This window comes from Bison bison, unplaced genomic scaffold, assembly GCF_000754665.1.
Source record: "Bison bison bison isolate TAMUID 2011002044 unplaced genomic scaffold, Bison_UMD1.0 scf7180017864461, whole genome shotgun sequence".
Taxonomy (NCBI): domain Eukaryota; kingdom Metazoa; phylum Chordata; class Mammalia; order Artiodactyla; family Bovidae; genus Bison; species Bison bison.
The window spans coordinates 17,697,236-17,720,510 of NW_011495023.1; the positions used below are offsets into that span (position 1 = coordinate 17,697,236).

The 23,275-nt window shown below is 38.6% G+C and overlaps 1 protein-coding gene across 2 annotated transcripts in view; it reads right to left on the bottom strand.

Annotated features, from left to right (window-relative positions):
* The window catches only part of MTPAP (mitochondrial poly(A) polymerase), a 30,560-nt gene that overhangs the window by 5,808 nt on the left and 1,477 nt on the right, over positions 1-23,275 (bottom strand). For both annotated transcript variants that reach the window (XM_010860026.1, XM_010860025.1), the window contains exons 2-6: positions 19,602-19,774; positions 18,849-19,082; positions 16,658-16,882; positions 9,267-9,478; positions 6,786-7,012 (exon numbers count right to left, since the gene is read on the bottom strand). In XM_010860026.1, the coding sequence (XP_010858328.1) occupies positions 6,786-7,012; positions 9,267-9,478; positions 16,658-16,882; positions 18,849-19,082; positions 19,602-19,774 (1,071 nt within the window). The remainder of the gene's footprint in view (positions 1-6,785; positions 7,013-9,266; positions 9,479-16,657; positions 16,883-18,848; positions 19,083-19,601; positions 19,775-23,275) is intronic.

A 23,275-nucleotide genomic window follows, 5' to 3' on the forward strand; every position in this document is an offset into this window, starting at 1 on the left:
AGAAAGCTGAGCGCCGAAGAATTGATGCTTTTGAACTGTGGTGTTGGAGAAGACTCTTGAGAGTCCCTTGGACTGCAAGGAGATCCAACCAGTCCATTGTGAAGGAGATCAGCCCTGGGATTTCTTTGGAAGGAATGATGCTGAAGCTGAAACTCCAGTACTTTGGCCACCTCATGCGAAGAGTTGACTCATTGGCAAAGACTCTGATGCTGGGAGGGATTGGGGGCAGGAGGAGAAGGGGACGACAGAGGATGAGATGGCTGCATGGCATCACTGACTCGATGGACGTGAGTCTGAGTGAACTCCGGGAGTTGGTGATGGACGGGGAGGCCTGGCATGCTGCGATTCATGGGGTCGCAAAGAGTCAGACACGACTGAGCCACTGATCTGATCTGATTATTGGTCAGGGTTTTTTATATATAGTATAAATAGTAGGATTAAAACTCCATTAAAAAGGATTTGAGAGCAATTATACTACAGTAAAATTAACCTTACATGAACTTTGGTGAACAGACTGTCCATCGACGCTCAATGATTCGTAATCTATCCTCTGAGGTCATCAATTTTCTAGTAATAAATGAAAATGTAGACCGTTCCCATCTTTCACTAACTTAAATCCTGGTACTATCTTTGATCAATGATATTTAATTTAGATCTCCATTTTCAGTCTTATTACCCTTTTGTGCATTTACTTTCAACAACTCATCCAAGACACATACAAACTGAATGTTCTAAGAGTTCTGAAAAACTTCTGGTAATTTCTAAGAGGCAGGCCTCTGCAGTGACCGGGATTCAGTAAGACTCATTTAACAGCACAGTGGACTCACACAATTCACCTTTCCTAACAGTATTTACATCTTTAGAGGTAATCGCTTCCCTAGTTATGGATAAATATACAGCCACCATGAAATCCTTCATCCATTCTAATCCACCTCCCACTGTACAAATGCAGGCAAACAAACTCCCACTCTTAAAAGACTAATCAACCCCCACTAAAAAGGCTTTCTCTTTTCCTAGCTGTAAGGGGGCGCCCAGCCTTTTGTCCTGTGCTCCATCAGCAAGCACCTGACCACACTATGGCTGCATTCATGCTATCTACTCCTTGACCCCAGTCTGGGACTAGAGAGACCACTGTCCAGTCCAAGGCAGTGATGACCTTCCCTCTTCCCACTGGCCAGTCCACAGCAACAGTGTCCAGCATACAGCAGGCACATAACCACGAATCTGAATGTTAGCTGATATTTGACTTTGAATGATTATCTGTAACAGCCAGAGAGAAATTCATAAAACAAGGTTTCTTCAAACTACCACCTCCCGTTTTTTGGTGTGGTTTTGGTTATTTTTTGGTTAAAACCCTGGTTACTGACTTAAGTACTCAAAAATCATTCCAGATTCTAACACTGATACTAAATTCTAAAACTGTTACTCATTTTTTAACAGCACATTTTATGTGCACTGTTATACAACTGAAGAATTTATATACAGGTCCACTTAGATTTATTTTTCCTGGGACCTGGGCACATGCCTTATTATTTCAAATTATCAGCAGGCCAGTCATATATACTGATGCTCTTCTAGCTGCTGTGTCTTATTTTTCTTTTTTCCAGGAATATATTTACAATAGAAAAGTAAATCCACTTTAAAGTATATCTATATTAAAGTACTGAATATTTCTAGGAATGTACAGTGATGAAAAACAGACTGTGTCTATAACTGTTGGTCTTCACCAGAAAAAGTTTTTAACAGAAAGCAGTAAAACTTGAAGGAAAAAAACGACCCCCTGATTTAAGACAGGGCCAGTTTTGTTTTCTCAAAACCCCTAAAGCATTCAAACCCAGGAAACAACTCAGCTGTTGAGTCTTCTCCCTTTTTACTCTCGCTCCTGTTTTTCTGCTATTAAACTAATATACAAATGATAGCCATTAAAATTAAAAATTCAGTTCCTTAGTCACACTAACCATATTTCAAGTGCCTGAGAGCCGCAGGTAACAAGTGGCTGCCCAATGGACAATGTGATGACAGGAAGCTCTACTGAACCATGTTGCCGTAGAGAAATCGTTCTCAGCCTATTCAAACATGACAGCCTGTTGTATGTGTGCATGCCCAGTCGCTCAGTCATGTCCAACCCTTTGCGATCCCATGGACTGTAGCCCACCACGCTCCTCTGTCCATGGGATTTCTCAGGCAAGAATACTGGAGAGGGTTGCCCTTTCCTACTCTAGGGGATCTCCCCAAATCAGGGATGTCTCCTGCACTGGCAGGTGGATTCCTTATTGCTGAGCCACCTGGGAAGCTCCTATGCCACCCTATTTCTCTCTGTTCATTTCTATGGAAATTACTTACTTCTTAGAAGTATTGTATGAAACACTGGCAATCTACAGACAAGGTCAAGTCCTATTACCCCTCCTTCCAGGCCACGCATGCCAGTGACACTCAGCCCCTCTGGGTGGCACCTACATGCTGTTTCAGAGCACATGCTCTGGGGTAAAGATGGTGATATAAAAACTCAGCATCTACCTTTACCCCAAAGCACTACTGAAATGAGAGTAAAATGACATAAAATCTTAAAGATGGAGAATAGGAAAGACAAGAGCAACCAAAAATTTTACGTTGAAGAACTGATGAACAAGCAGCAATGACTGAAAGAGATCTGAGAACACTGGGTCCTAAACCAGCAGTAAAGAAAGCCAAGAAGAAACCAGACATTCAGGCAGAGCCTCCAAAAGCTTAGCAGCTGAAGTGCCAGGTCTGACCAGAAGGGCCCAGCCTGGATGCCTGATGCTTAGAGCAGTGAGACCCCCAGGTCTCTTCCTGACAGAAAATGTCAGGTTTACCTGGTACAAGAAAGAATCTCTATACTAGGAGATGCAAGACACGTTTGAGAGTGGGAAAACTGTTCTAAACACAACAAATGGTGTAATAAACGCCAAAGTTTCAGCATGTCAGAAGCCAGGCCTTCTCTTCCAGAAAAAAAGACTGAAAGAGCATGTTCTAACATAGGAAACTCAGATGATGCAAAAAAAATTTCACCCAAGTGCCTGGAACTCAAAGAATTGTCACTGGGTCACGGAGAATGAGCAACTAAAGCTCTCTTCTATGTTGGGGTCTCTGCATCAAACTTGCTGAAAGTGCCACCCAGTCATTTCTTCTTGAAACCTTTAATTCATCATAGGAAAGAAAAACAGGCAACCTAAACAAAAGAACTCTAATCAAATGACTGATTATAAGAGGAAGATGCTGGATTAAAAGCATTAAGCACAGAAGTAAATATTACAAAGGGACCAAAGCCAAAACAAGACAGAAAACGCAAGAAAATAAGAGACACACGGGGAAAGCAGTAGAGACTGTAAGAGAACATGAAGAGACAAACTTCAAGAATAACCAAAATATGAAAGCTGCCATTGGGCTCAGTACAAACAGCCTTCAACTTTAAAATGTTCATCCAATCATCTGAATCTATTTACTGAACTCCTCTAAGCCAGGAGTGGAAAATGCAGAGACAGCCTGACCTAGAAACGCTTGGTCAAGGCAGCCAGGTCAAAGAAAACAATCTAATAGTTGTCACAATACAGGTGTGTTCCAGGTGCTTGGAAGGCACCAGGGCACCACCTCCGAGAAGGAAGGGAGGAGAGAGGAAGCCAGGAAAGACCTAAGAAGTCACATTCTGGACTGGGTTTGTCTCTTCTCTTCCCTGGCTTGATCGGGATGAGCTTCTCCAGGTAAAAAGAGAAGGCAGGAGAAGAAGCCACTGCAGGCGAAGGCACAAGATGCAGAAGTGCAGAGGCTCTAGGATCAGTGAGGAGTGTGGAGAACTGCAGCTCCTGAGCTGCACAGAGGAGAGAAGGTACAAGAAGCGGAGGAAGACAAAGATCATGAGGGACCCTAAACGCAAAGCTAGAAGCTCTGGACTTCAACTTCCAGATTTCAAACAGTGGTTGACAGAGTCCTAGAAGTGCTGACAGGTGTTCCACAAACTGACACTGCCTTCTACTAATAAACTACCAGGCAATCAAGCAAGCTTACTCTCTTCTTTTTGAAACAATACAAATTGATAGGCTCTATCTGAATATCAAACGAAAGGCACAGTTCAGAAGAAAATGACTGTAACAGGACTCAAGCCCCTCAGCTGATGAACCACGGGGTTCCCATGATGGCAATGATTTCACAGTTTAACATTGTTTTTATTCTTAGCCATATACTGTTGAAGATACATTGGTCTGGGACCCCTGGTTAAAATCAGAAAGTATAAAAAGCATGGATTCTAAAGAATATGTAAATGAATAGGAAAAAAAATTTAGATACATTCTTCTCAAAATTATCTTTACCACATCCTTCATACACACATTTACCTATGAAAAAGTATTTCATAGAAAGTTCAAGATTTCACTAGAAGTTTAAAAATCAATGATCAAAAAGTAGCAACAATTATATCAAGTTCACTTTTACATTTATTAGCAATTCACACCTATAATTTGCTATGTGGAAAAAAGCAACTGAAATGGCCTGATTTCTCTGACCATGTTTAAGAATGAGCATGAAAAATGTTAAACAACCAACTTGGTATTTTTAAGTAGAAAATAAAAGAATTCCCATCAAAGGAATGTTTTGATGCTGTAGAATGTGATTAAATTTGTATTCGGCTTAAAATAGATTTGGAATAAAAACTCAACATGTCATTTTAAATTTGTTCACAAATTATATTCTTTTTCTAAAACAATTAGTGGAAATTTAAAAAAATAATAGGAAAATTACTAAAAGGATTTCAAGAGAGTGAATACTACAATTAGATGTGAATTTCTGAAAATCACTGTTAGTTAAGACCAGACCAGTGGGAAGGGAGAAGCGGTGCAAATGTCCCCAGGCAGGGATGCGGAGGGCCGGACAGCAGCAGGGGTGGGAGAGAACCATCAAGGTGTGATGGTGTGCCGCTAACACAAATCTGCTTCAAAGCAGCCTCCTTTCTTCAGTTTCTATTCTTTCTTCGCTTCTGAACTCCAAAATCCATGATACCTCCCCAAACAGTTTCTAGGAAAGTAGTCTTAAGCATCAGTGCACACAGCAGGACTGAACAGGAAGTGCTCTTTCCAGGCGGCTAATAGGTGAGACCTATCCAGGTTTTCTGTTTGTGTGCATCTTATCTCTTTACTAGATTTAAGCGTTGCCTGAGAACATCGTCTATCGTCTATATGTAGACCACTGCACCAAAACCCACACCTGACACATAGTTTGTAGCCAACAGATCCGGAGTGAATGAATGACACCGAATGAGGAGATGAACACAGGCATGGACCTCAAAGGTGAGATACAGGCCCACCACTCTACCTCCCTCTAAACTTCCTACTTTCCATAACCTACCACACGGAGATTTTTAAAGCTTATTTTCAAGTGGGACCAACACTTACAGTGTTTGAGGGAAAGAAGAGATTACTTCTAATTTGAATAATAAGAAAAGTGGCATGGAAGTGAACTTAAAAGAATTTATAGAGAAGAAAAGGCATGTTCCAGGATGAAAAACAAATATCATATAAAAAGGAGCTAAGAGGAAATGTTATGAACATGTTATTGGCTGAAATGTGGGAACACATGAAGAGAAAGAGTGGGAGAAGAGGCTGGAAAAATGGCTAGAGGTGAAGATCCTATATAATACAAAGCTAAGCCAACTGCCTGAGGTTTATTTTCTAGGGAATAAAATCCTTTTACAATCCCTTTAAAGAGGGCCACTTTAGGAATGTACTTTAAAAGAATTATCTGGCAGCAATATATAGGAGGGGCAGACGATGGACTGCATATACATTTTCTGAGTAAATCCCTGAATTATTTTCCTTTCATAATTTAAGACTGTAATACTTTAGTATCTCCCCCAGCAGACTATCAAAATTTCAATTTATTTAAAACACAAATTAAATAGTATACTAATTCTAAAACCATTTACCTAAGATTGCCTATAAACTTTCAACCAAAAAAAAAAAAAATCTAGGACCTTGAAACACCATGAAATGGTTTTTGGCATTTCTAAGAGAAATCTGGAAATAGATTCAAACTTGGAAAGTCATTTGTAAGCTGGGCTCCAATCAGAAGCTGCATCTGGGATATATTTTTCTCCAAGGTCATTCCAAACTTGGTCAAGGCAGGAGAGGCTCCAATTGGCTCAGGAGATGGTAAACAATGTTGCCAACTGACACAGAAAGACAGAGCTCTTGAAAAATTTTATAGGCCTCTGCTTCACAAATCATCAGCTCTCATGACCCCTGGTGGACATTAAGTAAATTAACAGTTTTTAGATTTTATTAATAAGAGTCACAACACTTTGAAAATACATGACCCTTAAACAAACTGAGTGCCCAAGAACTGATGCTTTCAAACCGTGGTGCTAGAGAAGACTCTTGAGAGTCCCTTGGACAGCAAGGAGATTAATCCTAATGGAAGTCAACCCTGAATATTCATTGGAAGGACTGATGCTGAAGCTCCAATACTTTGGCCACCTGATGCAAAGAGCCGACCCATTGGAAAAGACCCTGATGCTGGGAAAGACTGAAGGCAGGAGGAGAAGGGGGAGACAGGATGAGATGGTTGGATGGCATCATCAACGCAATGGACATGAGTCTGAGCAAACTCCAGTACATAGTGAAGGACGGGGAGGCCTGGCATGCTGCAGTCCATGGGGTTGCAAAGTTACCTGACTGAGCAACTGAACAATAAACAAACACACACACATGGCTTTGATAACACATGGTACTGCTATCCATTCAAACAGTTAGAGAGAAAACAGATGCTTTGAGTCTCACCTGCAAGGGTTTTTAGGTAGTCTAGTGTTGGAAGAATAGGAGGTGACCTCCTCTGGAGAAAAAAGATGACCATCATGGTGAGGGAGAAATTTGTAATCCAAGCACCAGGAATACTACTCGTTAACGAATGTGCTCGAGCCCAGCATCGGACACTGAACACCAAGGCTCTAACCCGCGAGTCCAGGGCACCATACATGTAAAGCAGTTCAGAACTTTTCAAGGCAATCCTTCGAAAGAGAAAAATAACAGAAATTTTCAACCCCCCCAAAATATGATCCCAGAGTAGAACAAAACACAAACCTGGGCACATATCTAACTATCTTACTCTATCTAAACATATTCAGAACAACAAGAGCAGATCATCAAATGCATTATGTATCTGCAATATAACATTTAATATGAATGGTAACCTTTCATTATCATTAAAACATTATTCTAAATGCTGACAACCACAATGCAGTTATCATACTTAAAAATTTTAAATCAAAGTCCCTAAACATGATGTAATAAGTGAAATACCTAAGTGCTCTTTATTAATTATCAATAAAGACACAGGCAGGTCTGTAAGTAGGAGCTTCATACTTTAGTTGCAATGTAGATTAACTAGTCCTTTTCTGTTTTAAGTCATCATTAATTCCTGTGTTTATTTGTTGCACCCACAGCTTTTCTAGTGTTTTAAGGGGCACTGAAGATACATGCAGAGGAGATAAAGACAGAATGAACAAAGTCAGAATCAGAATCTATTTGGGCTACAGGCATTCCAATCCAATGGTTCTGCAGATTAATTAAAACTGTGCTGCATGATTATTTCTGATCTTCCTATCAGAAGAAGCTATAAGGGAAATGAAGTCATATGTAGGATTTGCACTCACCACAGGAAGAAATATATGACAAAGATTTCCTGATAACTGAATTTCAAAAACAATTTGATTTTGTTATGGATTGATTATAGGTGACCTAACCTTATACTTTATCATCCAAATCAGGACACTTCAGAATGGGAAAGGGAGATTATCTAGTCCTTCAACAGACAAGGGAAATATTATTTTATCAAGAAAGTATAAGTCTTTTAAAATTTAGCCAAAATTAGTTAAGTGTACTATTTATAAAAACCACAACTCAGGAAGATTAAATATGTATTAAGAAATCAGTCTTCAGAGCCTATTTTCTAAGTCTTCTAGTTATATGTTATAATGCAAAGAATTATAAGAAATATTTTAAAATTAAGTTCCTAATGATCAAGACATGTCTTGTAATTTCTCAAAGAACCAAGAGAGGGCACATGTTATTTCACAGTATCAACTCCAAACTGTCTACTAAGTACCCATGGGTGGCACATCATGGGTGGAAATTCATGGTGATTAAATGCGTTAGCTATGTAAATGAAGCTAAATTAAGCTGAAAAAGAAGTAGCACACAGTGAGTGAGTGAGTGAAGTCGCTCAGTCGTGTCCGACTCTCAGCGACCCCACGGACTGCAGCCCACCAGGCTCCTCCGTCCATGGGATTCTCCAGGCAAGAGTACTGGAGTGGGGTGCCATTGCCTTCTCCGAGCACACAGTACAAGGTATCTGATATAAAGAAACATGCAAATATAAAAAGTCTGATGCATATTAAAGTTTTAAAAACTATAGCAACAAGACAATGAAAAGAACATTATTACAAAGATAAAAGTCATTTTATTCGACTTACATACTATAAAGAAAATATAGTAATGAGAGAAAGTATAGTATGCATTTTATTTATTTTTAGTCCATGAGCCACTTGAGAGAAATTCAGAAGTATTTAGCACTGACTCGTTAGCGAACACTTGAGTTTATTCAAAACTGCTTTAGATTGGATTTTCTGAATCTATTTTTAGTTATGATTATTTAACTAACAGATAGTACAGGGAGACGAAATGCACGCAATGAGTACACTAGAGTGTAAAGAAACAAACGCCTCAACTGAAGTTTTCCCTACTGAGAACCAAAGAAAAGTTATCAGGGCATAAAAGAACTTGTCATTCTCATTACCCCCCTTTTTTAAGCAAACAGATTGATAATAAAATGAAAACATGCTGAAGAAAACTATGCAGTCTTCTTAGGCTGCTCAGTTCACCATTTGTTTGACACAAAGTTGACTATATCTGGAGGCAATTCCCAGGGCAAACTCAAGATGCCACTTTACTTTCTAAGTAAACTAGAAGGCTAGATACTCAGAACTTTTGAGTTGTTATCAGGCTACATAAGTAGGAACAATGAAACACAGTTCTCAGAAGATGTTTGTTAGGTATGTTAACATTTTAACACAGTATCTTAACATTTTATTAAGAACACCAAAAAAAAAAAAAACCCAAGTACTTCCTACTTTTCAAGTTTTCACGTTTTAAAAAAATTACTAGTAAAGCATATCCAAGAGTCAAAAATCACTGTTTCTGCACAAGAAAAACTATGCTAATCCTTTGTAACGTTCATTTAAGATGGTAAGTAAGAGACTGTACCTATTGTTAGTAGTCAGATCACACTGAAACCCGGAGGCCTGGTGTGAAAACCTGACAAGCGGGCAGCGGGCATTCAGGATCCTCTGGACTCCCACGCAGCCTGGGCCAAACTGGTCTAGGCACTCTCCTATCACAGACAGGATCTTCTGAGTTGCAACTCTTTCCGAAGGAACGTTTTTCACTTGAAATTCCATCAGAAAATTTCCTGAGGTCTGAATAATAAAAACATTAGCAAATAGGAGCTTTTTATAAAAAGGAACTTCTGAAACTTTTCTAAAAAGATGCTCTAAGTCATTTCTGGTCAAAACACACACACACAAAACAAAAAATTAATAACCATACAGACACAAAAAATTCTCCATGCAATCACAGCCAAAAGCAGACCAAAAACCCTCAATTGTCAAAATGAAAAGACAATTGATAGACTAGGAGAAAATATCTGCAAACAGTTCAACTGGACAAGGGCCAATATATACAAATGGCTCATACAACTCAATGACAAAAACAAAAACCAAAGAAAAAAAAAAAAGACCCAATCAAAAAATGTGTGTAAGACCTAAACAGACATTTCTCCAAAGAAGACACACAGATGGCCAATAGTCACATGAAAAGATGCTCAACATCGCTAATTACTAGAGAAACATAAATCAAAGCTAAAATTAGGTGGGAGGGAGGTTCAAGAGGGAGGGGACATATGTATACCTATGGCTGATTCATGCTGCTGTATGGCAGAGACCATCACAATACTGTAACGCAATTATCCTTCAATTAAAAATAAATTTAAAACAATTAAATATCACCTCACACCAGTCAGAACAGCCATCATTAAAAAGTCTACAAATAATAAATGCTGGAGAGGGTGAAGAGAAAAGGGAGCCCTTTTGCACTGATGATGGGAGTGGTGCAACCACTATGGAAAACAGTATGGAGGTTTCTTACAAGACCAAAAATAGAGCTACCATATGATCCAAAACTCCATCTCTTGAGCATTTATCTGGAGAAAAATCTGAAAAGATACACGCACCCCAATGCTCACGGCAGCACTATTTACAACAGACAAGACATAGCAGCAGCCTAAATGTTCACTGACAGATGAACAGATAAAGATGATGTGATATACACTCACTCACACACACACACACACACACACACACACTGGAATACTACTCAGCCAAAAAAGAAGAACGAAATAATGCTATTTACACAACATAAATGGACCAAGGATTACCATGAAGTCAGAAGGAGAAAGATAAATATATGATACCACTTATATGTGGAATTTAAAATATGATACAAATAAACTTATTTATAAAACAGAAACAGACTCATAGACATAGAAAACAAACTTATGGTTACCAAAGGGTATGGGGATAGGGAAGGAGTAAATTAGGAGTTTAGAATTAGCAGATACAAACTGCTATATATAAAATGAACAAGGTCCTACTGTATAGCACAGATAACTATATTAAATATCCTGTGATAAACCATAATGGAAAAGAATATGCAGAAGAATAGACACAATATATGTATAATGGAATCACTTTGCTGTACACCAGAAATGAACATGACACTGTAGATCAACTTATACTTCAATAAAAACACTAAAAAAATCTTCAGTTGTCTTTTGATTCTCTAAAGTATAAAATACTAACTTGAAAGATCATTGGTTTTTTATAATTGACTTATGTAATACTACACACAGAACCACAGACTCTGAGAACATATATATATACATGCCCTTTCCAAGTCAGCCTTTCCATTTTCATAAGATCTGCAAACCCACAGTAGTTATAACAGGAAATACATGCATGAGAAGAGCAGATCAACAGAAGGAAACAGACAATATAACTAGATGTAACTATAGGCATTTAATAGTTAATAAAATGAACTCTGCAAATTACTGTAGAAATGCTACTGAAAGAATGAGTCAAGTGGCCATCAAAAAAAGAAACTAGACTAGTCCAAAACCAAAATAAATTCAACACAGAGCAAAGACTTCAATAAAAAAGGTTTTGAACAATAAAATACCAGAATACAATGGGAGAATGTTTATACAATCATAAAGGATTCTCTAAGCATGACACAAAATTCCAGAACACACAAAAGAATATGAATGAATAAAAGTGAAAATCATCTTAAGGCCAAGCATATTTATTACTCGACAGAAGACAAATGAAGATAATAATACATGTCATATAAAGGGATAATGTCCCTAATTTATGAAGGGTTTACACAGAGCCGAATTCTACAAATGGCCAAAAACATTTGAATAAGAAATTAACAGAAGAAATAAAACTGAGCAAGAAACATAGTAAAAGATGTTCTTGTTTTCCAGAAACTAAGAGGAAATTAAAACAGCAATGAGGTTTTTTTTGATTATCAGTCTGGCAAAAACAAAAAGGCTGACAGGACCAGCTTTGATGGGTGAGGAGAAACACATCCATCCTGACAAGAGGAGTGTAAACTGAGACATACTTTTGGGACAACTTCAATATTGAAATAGCAAAACTTTGAATATGTAAGATTTTGATTAGTTACTAAAATCCTAGGAAATCACCCCAAAGGAATGCTAATACAAATGAGCAGATTTACAAAGCTGTTCACTCACTGCAGCACTATTTGTGTGGTAGAATACCTTCTAAAACCCCTATCTAGCTTAAAGCCCTCTACCCTCAACCCACCCCTCTTCAAGAACTCATTCCTCCTGAAAGGATGAAGGCCCTGACAATGCATGTGGACCAGACAGGGTTGCTGACGTGAGCAGCATGGAGGCTCCCCTCACCACCCAGTGTTTCCACCAGGAACTGCAACTGAGGGGCAGAGGCTACCAGGTGGCTGAAATGGAACTCAGAAACTTTGGGGCAGGCACATGCTACACCACCAGGATGAAAAAGTAAAGAAAATCAAAGTGGGGTGGGGAAAGGAGAGTGAAGGGGAGGAAGATATTAAACAAAGCAAAACATGGAGAGAAACAGACCCTTTGTGGATTGTTGATAGTTTATACTTTAGTTCTAGTCTTTTCCCAGGACTCACCCACACTCCTGACTCCTGACTCCTGAGTTCTAGGATGCTTCCTCTACTTCTGTTTGTTTAAGCTGCTCTGGGTTGGTTTCTGTTACGCACAACCTAAGAATATCACCTACTATAGTTGGCAATAAAGCAGGAAAAAAGATACTGCTCCCTAACTAACGAAAAAGGACTGGTTATGAAATAAATTATGGTGCATTCATTCAATAGAATATTCTGCAGCCATTTTTTAAAAGGATACAGTAGATTGAAGCTAAGACATATTTATAGATTTAGTTATAATCTCTTCCTAACTGTCCTCAACTCAGGCTGAAGAATAAAACAAGTCCCGAGAATTACAAACCAAGGTGGGGTACCGAGACACACAGAGCACCAAGAGGAAGGAGAGGTTCATGACGGCACACAGCAATCAAAGAAGCTGCTTTATGGAGGACGAATTTAAAAGTAGTCCTGCTTTTTGTTGCTGTTAATTTATTTTTATTTATTTAAAAATTAAAATTAAAAAATGCTCCTGTTTTTCATTATATTTCTAAAAAGTTTCTATTAGCAAAGCTATTATAATCTTAAATAAGCACATATTTCAGAATATAAGTATATAACAACACTGCTTAAGTTAAACCTACATACAAAATTATGTCAAACTGTTTAGTGAGACTGAAGCACTGTCTTTTAAAATACTTTTTTAAAACACTGTCTTTTAAATAGCTCTTTAGTTCAGAAATCTAACATCCAACTAAGTTTCCAACTCCTTCCTCTACTTCCAACAGAAAAAAAACTGTTTCTTACTGTCTACCAATCCTCTCATTCTATGAGTTGGTTCTACAGCACCAATCCAGTTTTACAGCTAGGAAAATCAAGGCACAGAGAAGGTAAATAACTTACCCATTGTCACACAGCTGTAAGTAGAAGAATGATTAATCTGCAGTGTGGCTCCTGAGCCCAAGCTTTCACCATCACAACATATTGTTAGCCATGTTAATTATTTAATATAAAAATAACCTAATACAACTTAAGTGTCCCCGCCAGGAATTTAATACAACTTCAAGTATTAAAAGCATGTTCATCTTAGTAAGACTGATCCGTTTCACTGTGATGTGTTTTATATTCCTTGGCCAGTTTTGACTCTGTAATTACACACCAAGCAGATAGGCACTGTGTGGGATGAGAAAACGAACAGACGCGGTCCCTGTTCTGCCCACGCTTATGATACAGTGAGAGACACAGATCAACCACTAACTAAATGTAATCCAGGAGGAATCTAGAGACAGAAAGATGAGCAAGACACTGCAAAAAAGGAGTGATTAATTTTGACTGGAGCAAAAAAAAAATCAAGTATGGTTTTAAGAAGGTGGAATCAGAACTAGGACTTGCAAGCTGCTTAGGAATGGCAGTCAGGAATGGAAGGAAACAGCACTCCTCAATGAAGAGACATAACAATTGTTTCGTTGTTATCCACATCATAAAAGTGCCTTACAATTAGGTAATTAAGTGATATAACTGAAAAACTGGTGTGTGAAGATACAGAATGAGAAATTATCACTAAAATGAATTACGAAACAGATCATTTCAATTCTCTGTTAAAAAGAACAATTCTAAGTTTGTGGATGATCCAATCTGTGTTTTAAGGTAACTTCAGCAGAACCTGAGGGCTAGAATACCAAGGCATAATGCGAGGAATACGTGGAAAGCAAGATGTTGTTATAATCGTTTAACTGAGAAGTTTTAAGGGACCCTGTGACTGCAGCTTTGAGGATGTAAATGAAGAGGCAGGCCTAAAAGATTAGCTTAGATTTCTTTGCTTAGGTGACAGCAAATATCAGGAAAGCTAAAATGCCACTAATTAACATGTGACACATAAATAACTTTCATAAAAACTTAAGAATATCAACAAGGAGATTAAGATAAACTTTTGTTTTCAAAATGTTAAGTTTGACGTTTCAACTAGACAGTCACACAGAGATTATTAGTTTGAAATACATAAGAAAGAAAAGTCATAGAAATCTAAGATTGTACAAAAGTGCAGAAGTTTTTCCAAATCAAAGTTGTAATTAAATTAAAGCCCCTCTTATACTGTTTGGGATGATACCAGACACACTGATTAACTTTACTCTGTCAGACATGCATGTTAATAAACTATAAATGGGATATAAAATCTCTAAACTGTAAATGGAAAGAAGGTAAGGGATGAAAAGGCAGAATAAAGAAAGAATTCAACAGGAGGAAGAAAGGAAGGAAAAGCATAGAAAATAGGAAATAAAAAATTAAACAGTAGAAATAAAATCAAATTTTACCAGTAATAATAAATAAAAAGACTCAAAGACTGGACTAAAAGCATAAAATTCAGTGATTTGCTATTTATACCCAAAATATAACAACGTATGTTATGTTGCTGAGAGAAATATCAACAGTCTCAGAAAGAGCCTCTTGATGAGGATGAAAGACTGAAAAAGCTGACTTAAAACTCAACATACAGAAAACTAAGATCATGGCATCCTGTCCCATCACTTGATGGCAAATAGATGGGGAAAAAGTGGAAACAGTGATGGATTTTCTTTTCTCAGGCTCCAAAATCACTGCAGAGTATGACTGCAGCCATGAAATTAAAACATGCTTGCTCCTTGGAAGGAAAGCTATGACAAACCTAGATAGCATGTTAAAAGCAGAGATACCACTTTGCCGACAAAGGTCCATCCAGTCAAAGCTATGGTTTTTCCAGTAGTCAGGTATGGATGTGAGAGTTGGACCATAAAGAAGACAGCACCAAAGAACTGATGCTTCTGAACTGTGGTGTTGGAGAAGACTCTTGAGAGTCCCCTGGACACTAAGATCATCAAATCAGTCAATCCTAAAGGAAATCAACTCTGAAAATTCATTAGAAGGACTAACGCTGAAGTTGAAGCTCCAATACTGTGGCCATCTGATGCGAAGAGCTTCAGTTTAGTTGCTCAGTTGTGTCTGAATCTTTGCGACCCCATGGACTGCAGCACGCCAGGCCTTCCTGTCCGTCACCAACTCCCAGAGTTTACTCAAACTCATGTTCATTGAGTCAGTGATGCCATCCAACCATCTCATCCTCTGCAGTTCCCTTCTCCTCCCTCATTCAATCTTTCCCAGCATCAGGGTCTTTTCAGATGAGTCAGTTCTTCACATAAGGTGGCTGAAGTACTAGAGCTTCAGCTTCAGCATCAGTCCTTCCAATGAATATTCAGAACTGATTTCCTTTAGGATGGACTGGTTGGATCTCCTTGCAGTCCAAGGGACTCTCAAGAGTCTTCTCCAACACCACAGTTCAAAAGCATCAGTTCTTTGATGCTCAGCTTTCTTTATAATCCAACTCTCACATCCATACATGACTACTGGAAAAACCATAGCTTCTCATTGGAAAAGACCCTGATGCTGCGAAAGATTGAGAGCAGGAGAAGGGGCAACAGAGAATGAGATGGTTGGATGGCATCACTGACTCAATGGACATGAGTGTGAGCAAGCTCCAGGAGACAGTGAAGGACAGGGAAGCCTGGCATAATGCAGTCCATTGGGTCTCAAAGAGTCAGATATGACTTAGCAACTGAACAAAAATGTGAAAGCTGAAAATAGTGATACAGAAGAAGGTTTCCGAGACAGATAACAAGGGGCCATCTTAATAAACAAAAAAGAATTCAAAGAAAAGGCATTTACAGAGATGATGGACATAACAATGATAAATGAACAACCCGATAAAAAGGTAACGAGTCGCCAGTCCAGGTTCAATGCACGATACTGGATGCTTGGGGCTGGTGCACTGGGACGACCCAGAGGGATGGTATGGGGAGGGAGGAGGGAGGAGGGTTCAGGATGGGGAACACATGTATACCTGTGGCGGATTCATTTCGTTATTTGGCAAAACCAATACAATATTGTAAAGTTTAAAAATAAAATAAAATAAAAAATAAATAATCATACACTTAAATGTAGCTAACATAGTCTTTGAATACAATAAAAATCAGAAGAATTCTGAGAAATGAATAAAAGCAAATAACATGAGATGTAAAAAGTATTTCAGTAACTAGGTTATGCAGATAAAACGATTAGTTAATATACACATAATCTGAAAAACACAGTAAGTAACCTTGGTCTATCCAAAAAATTTCTCAACCCCCGAAAGGAACAAACATTTTATTACATGTTTAAGATGTTCACAAAAAATGACCACATATTAGACTAATGCAAAGATGTTACAATTCCAAAGAAGCAGTATCAAATAGACTTTACTCTGTAACCACAGTGCCTCTTAAGCTTAGAAATCAAGTTATAATTTTATTAAGTCCAAAGATTTCCTTTATTTCTTCTAATAATTTTAACTTTGTGATTTAAAGAAATGCAGTTACCTTTTGAGCAGTAAATTTTCCAATTTCATCTAGATCCAAAAACATGTCCAAATCACATCCTAGTTTCCCAAAACTATTCACCGAGGAGCCAAAGGGTCTGACTGCACAGTCTGGAAAGTATGCAGCTGCTACATCTTCAATGAGAGAGCAGGTGAGATATCGAAGCCTGGTGTTCTCCTCTGTGAGCTGGAATTCCCTCAAGAGAGTGTTCAGCTGGTCATCTACCTAGCTGGCCAAAACAAAACAACAAAACACAGAAAATGTTCAGGTCATGTTGCATAATGGTCATATTATTTCAGATATTTGATGGCTTAGGAGACTGACTTTAAAAATACACAATCTTTTTACATTGAGCCTTATTACAAATGCCCTTTAAAAAGTACTGAGGAATGAGGAAGGATACCAGCAAAATAAAAATTGGCTAGAATTAGAACTACGACTTTTCTTAGGCACTGAGTATAAAGTATTGTTTAAGGAAAATGAAAACAGTAAAGTGCTCTAGTAGAGGAGGTAGAAACCACCACAGAGCTGGACATTTAAAGGGAGTTGCAGGGGAGAGGAGAGCCAATGTTCAAGGCAAGAAACACTAGAAAGCAGCAAAGTTTCAGGAATGAAGGCCCACGATCCCCCAGTTTCTTAGAACAACAGTCCTGGATGTTTCCTAGGAAACTGGTGCTAAAATGATCATACCATGAAGGTGCATGCTGCTGCTGCTGCTAAGTCGCTTCAGTCGTGTTCGACTCTGCGACCCCATAGACGGCAGCCCACCAGGCTCCCCGGTCCCTGGGATTCTCCAGGCAAGAACGCTGGAGTGGGTTGCCATTTCCTTCTCCAGTGCATGAAAGAGAAAAGTGAAAGTGAAGTCGCTCAGTCGTGTCCGACTCTTAGTGACCCCATGGACTACAGCCCACCAGGCTCCTCCGTCCATGGATTTTCCAGGCAAGAGTACTGGAGTGGGGTGCCATTGCCTTCTCCGATGAAGGTGCATGCTGAAGCTTAAATATTCATATTTAAAATAAAAACCACAGCCTTAAAGGCCCACAAAGTAGAGGAAATATAAAAGGTTAGAAGTTTTAAAAACTAGAAAAATCAATACCCCCAAATAATATATTTTGATAAATAAAACCATAAAGAGGTTCTTGAAAAGAACTAGCTAAATCTTTGACAAGTCTGTAAGAAAAACCAAAACTAATATAAACATCATGGTATCCGGTCCCATAGCTTCATGGCAAATAAAAGGGTAAACAATGGAAACAGTGACAGACTTTATTTTCTTGGGCTCCAAAATGACTGCAGATGGTGACTGCAGCCATGAAATTAAAAGACACTTTCTTCTTGGAAAAAAGGCTCTGACCAACCTAGACAGCATATTAAAAAGCAGAGACATTATTTGGCCAACAAAGGTCCGTATAGTTACAGCTACGGTTTTTCCAGTAGTCATGTACAGATATGAGAGTTGGACCATAAAGAAGGCTAACGGCCACAGAATTGATGCTTTCAAACTGTGGTGCTGGAGAAGACTCTTGAAAGTCCCTTGGACAGTAAGGAGATCAAACCAGTCAATCCTAAAGGAAATCAGTCCTGAATGTTCATCAGAAGGACTGAGGCTGAAGCTGAAGCACCAATACTTAAGCCACCTGATGCGAAGAGGCAACTCATTGGAAAAGACTCTGATGCTGGGAAAGACTGAAGGCAAGAGGAGAAGGGGGTGACAGAGGATGAGATGGTGGCATCACCAACTCAATGGACATGAGCTTGAGCAAACTCCGGGAGATGGTAAAGGACAGGGAAACCTGGCCTGCTGCAGTCCCCGGGGTCACAAAGAGTCAGACACAACTGAGCGACTGGCCAGCAACTGCAAACATTATCAGAGCAGGAAAAAAAGAGATAAAACCAGAAATAAGATCTTTTAGTTTACAAAAAGAATGTCATATACAATTATATGTCATGTTGACAAGAGAGAGAAAACTAGAATAATCCAAAGGCCCAAAACTTTGGAAGAATGTGATTACTTCTTATGATCACAAATGGTGCATCAGGTAAGGAGTGGGGAAGGATTGATTTTACTTTTCACTCGGTCATTATCTCTGTAATTTGAATATTTAATAATATTTGATAATAAAAACTTAAAATGTACAAAACAAGTCAAATACACATATATCAAGTTGGGGAAGTATACCTAAAAACTTACACTTTCTGCACAACAAAGTAACTGATACAGCTTCTTGCTTGAAGGAGAAGACTGGTTACTACATTGAATGCTTGATAGTTCAGAAGTCTGGTTTAATGAATTTCTCAATTTTAAATTTAAATAACGTGACTTGAATGGAATTGCAGCCTCTGGGCCCAGGCTTGGAGTCCGGGTTATATTCTGCAACGAAGTTACACTTTCCTTCTGACAAAATTCTACAGCAGCGTAAAGACCCTAGATCAAAAACATAAGAATAGAACATATTCCTAAATACTATTAATATTTTTAAACTAAAAGTGTTTTAGTTCATATTTCAAGCAATTATCACAACATGAAAAACGTTCATTGTTAAAATCTACAATGGTATGCACACAAGCAATGGTTTTAAACCATTATAAGCAGATTAACAAAAGGAACACTATAAAATGGTATGAGTTAAGTGAAGCTGAAAATAATGCTGACACAGAAAATTAAAAGGTAAAAAAGGACCTCCCACTGGCTCCAATGCCTAAGATAATGGAATGATTTAAAGTAGTCAAATTATGATTCGGTTATAATTCTGCTTATAATTCTGTAATACTCCTATAAGGACTTCTCATATTAAAAAAAACCTCATTAAAGAAATTTAGATAAAGAAAGCTGTAGGATATTAACAGAAAATATCGCTTTACCATGTGGCAGAGGCAAAAGAGCAAAAAATAACTAAAAAAAATATACATGACTGTTCAGTCAGACCATTTCTCAAATACTTACAAAACTTTCATAGAAGAAGTGGCTGTTAATAGGTCCATGCTGGGATAAGAACTTGAGAAACTTTTTCTCATTGATTTTGTCTGGGCAGTGGATCAACACAGTCCGCTGGGCCTGCTCTCGTCTCTCGTTTTGCACCTCAGAGAATCTCTTTTTTGGAGTCCTGTCTTCAGAGCCTATGAATGAGACAAAGACATTACCAACAAACACGTAAAATTTAAAGCGTCTCTTGATAAGGATATAAAGACTGTACACTTGGCTACAGTCAACTTTATCCTAACCTCATCTTATTTCTTCTCCTCCTTTATCAAGGTGAAGTGCTCCACCATTTCCTTGTGTTTACCACTCACCTTTCCACTGTTTTGATTGACTATATTCAATGAATAGCGCTAAAAAGGGAGTGTTCCACAAAATTTTCAAAGTAAAACCACTTTTATAAATACACACATAAGAAGTCTATATAAGCTGTAACATTTCAAAGTCTAAAAGAAATACTTTCAAGCCTGAGTGCAATGAAACAAAGGTGCCAAAGTCCCTTTTATAAAATAATCTTTTTAGCAAAGTCTTCTTCTTGCTGTGCTCCCAGTCCGGTCTCAGCCCCATGGCCTGAGTTTGAGGCTCCCAGCACCTTGGCCCCTTCTCACCCACGTCGCTTCCGCCACCTCCTCCTCCTCCACACTGCGCACCTACAGTGCTCTCCACACGACACCATCACACAGTGAACTTTCACAGCCTCTCTGGCTGCAATGCCCACCTTCTCATTTTCTGTCTCACAAACTCCCATTCATCCTGCAAATTGGGCTCAGGTCTGTGACTCTTCTTGGCAGAATCGCCTCCACTCTGCAATACCTCACTTCAACATCTCTGGAAGAATGTCAGTCACAGTGTTGCATTTACTTTAACAACACAGAAGAGGACCTGTCTTCCGTCCTTAGGACAGGGATGACCTCAGTCTACTGACAGCCTTTCCACCTGGTCCCTATTTTCTTCTTTTTTTAATGGTCCAAGTTTTTCTCATCCACTTCTCCAGTTGTAATTACCACCTCAATCTTCTTGTTGCTGATATTTACTGACTCTACACTGATGTTCAACTGCTAATTGTAAAAGTAAAATCAAACTGCAAAATTTCATAGAGTAAATGTATAAATCCTCCTCCAGTTCTAACATCCAAGTATTAAGTGTGATACTTTTCCAGACAGTTTCAAGGCATATATAAACATATACATCTGTACCTCTCCAGAGATAAACATTTTTCACATAACTGAAATTCCTGAAAATGTACTGTACATTCTGTTCTGTAATACGTTTTAAAATATTTAATACACTGTCACATCTTTTCACATCAGTAGATATATATTTACCTTATTTTAAAAATAATTGCATAAGTATTCTTGGATATTTATGGTAATTTAATTAATCCTCTACGATAAATATTTAGATGGTTTATCACTATCACGAGCAACACTGCAATGTCATCAGTATACAATGTCTTTGCACTTTTATGCAAGTATTTGCCTGCAGTTGGACTACTGAGGAGGAACAGAAACTGAATTTGAGAAGGAGATCGAGAAGTTTGATGAATGATGAAGAAACATGCTTGAAAAGACAGGAGGTAAGGGGGGAAGGCAGGGTCTACAGGACTAACAGCTTTGGCCCTCAACAACAGAAGGTATGAATGATGCAGACAGAACAAAGGCATGAAAGAGGGGTCAGAAAGTTCAGGTAATGTAAGTTCATTACCTTGTAAAAAGGCTTGTCAAATGTACAAAGAACACAAAGTTGGAAGGAAAAAGTAGTAAGTGCTAATATTCTAAGACAGATTCAAATTTGCAGTGGTCGTGATAACAATCTGATAAGCAAAAACACAGAGAATACTGTCCTTCATTTAGAATCAAAAACAACATAAACACAGAAGCACATAATGGGGGTGGGGTGGGAGGAGGGGAGGGATCAGCTAGCAGCAGATGTATAAAAGAAGAACAAAAGTGTGATTTGATGAAAGTTCAATATAAGCCAAGGGACTGTATTAACTTCTGGGGTGAGAATGGGGAGAAGATAGATATAGATATAAAATCCAAGTTCAAGGGGTACCGTCACTTTTTCACTATTCACTGGTCAGGCCACATGTAGAGTACACGCTCTGCTCCAGACATTAGGGATCTGAAGGATGCTGATTAACCAGAGAGCATCTGGAAAGAAGTAATCAAAGGTCTAAAACTCTGGTAGGGAAGCACTGCAAAGAAAGTAGGGATTTACAACCTGGAACAAACCAACGAGAACGCGACAGCTGCCCTTCCACTGGGGCAGCACTTTCCAGTTTTCACAAAAACACTCTCTTCTGAATCTCATAATAACCTTTTGAGATAGACAAGGTAAGTATCATTAATGATGAAAAAACAAATCAAACATATAACAAGCTGGGTAGCCTCCTGAAGAGCTTAGCTGCTTCTTGGTTGCCTGACACATGTCCCCTGTTCTGGTAACACACAACCCTGTCTGTGAGATTGTAGGGGGCGGCTGTCAATAGCTATCTTCCCATACATGTGCCCACGCCCCACTAGGCGGGCCAGGACTCTCAAATGATTTGAAACAGCGCCTCTTGGTCCAGTAGGTGAGGGTGGCGGGGTGGGATGGGGTGATGATCAAAAACTCTTTCTTAGGATCTTTGAAATTCAGGCAAAAGATTATTCTCCCACAGGACAAAGTTGCAAGCTACTAGTGGCCATTCCTCCCCACCTCACCATTAACAACCTGTAGAAGAAGAACCTGAGATAAGGAGGCCGCCACAAGAACAGCAGAGGAAATAACTCACTCTCATCACATCCATCCAGGTGACCTTAAAGCAGTCATGTCTCCTTCTGGAGTTTGGTTACATGGTTGGTGGATCCTCCCTTTAATTTGAGTTAGTTTCTGTCATCTGCACCCAGAGTCCTGAACAATACAAATTCTTGTTCTTAAATCAGGGTTCTTTCCATTTCTCACATGAAAGCTATGTCAAAACTAAGACCAACAGGGAAATGGGAAATTAGTAGCTTTAGCTCATTATAAATATTTTCCAGCCATCAGAGCCTCATCAAAAATGAACTGACTTTTTTATGAAATAGTGTGTTCCTTGTTATTAGAAAATGTAACTAGCAAAGCTTTGGCAATGAGTTCTCGCACTGAGTGAATAACTCAACTGGGTATTTCTCAATTTTCTTCTAATTATAAAATTACATAGAATAATCACCTTCTTCTCTTTAAAAACAGAAAAGCAATTCAAATGAGAATTTTGTTACTTGTTATGCCTCACAAGAATTTCTAAATATTTAGCCAGTTATATTACCCTAATGATACAAAATGAAACACATTTCTTAAGGAAAACACAAAAGTTCTACTAAATGAAGCCTTGGAATCAGAAGGGTTTATTCTTACCTTTGCCACTGAATAGCTGAATGAGTTTGAACCACTTACTCACCACCTGGACAAACTTGTTTCTGTATCTATAAAATGGACTAATAATTCCTTCCAAACTGAGTTCACATAGTTCTGTATCTCAAAGAGCATATGAAAATACTCTAAAATTAAGCCGCTATGCTACTGCTGCTAAGTCACTTCAGTCGTGTCCAACTCTGTGCGACCCCATAGACGGCAGCCCACCAGGCTCCCCGTCTCTGGGATTCTCCAGGCAAGAACAC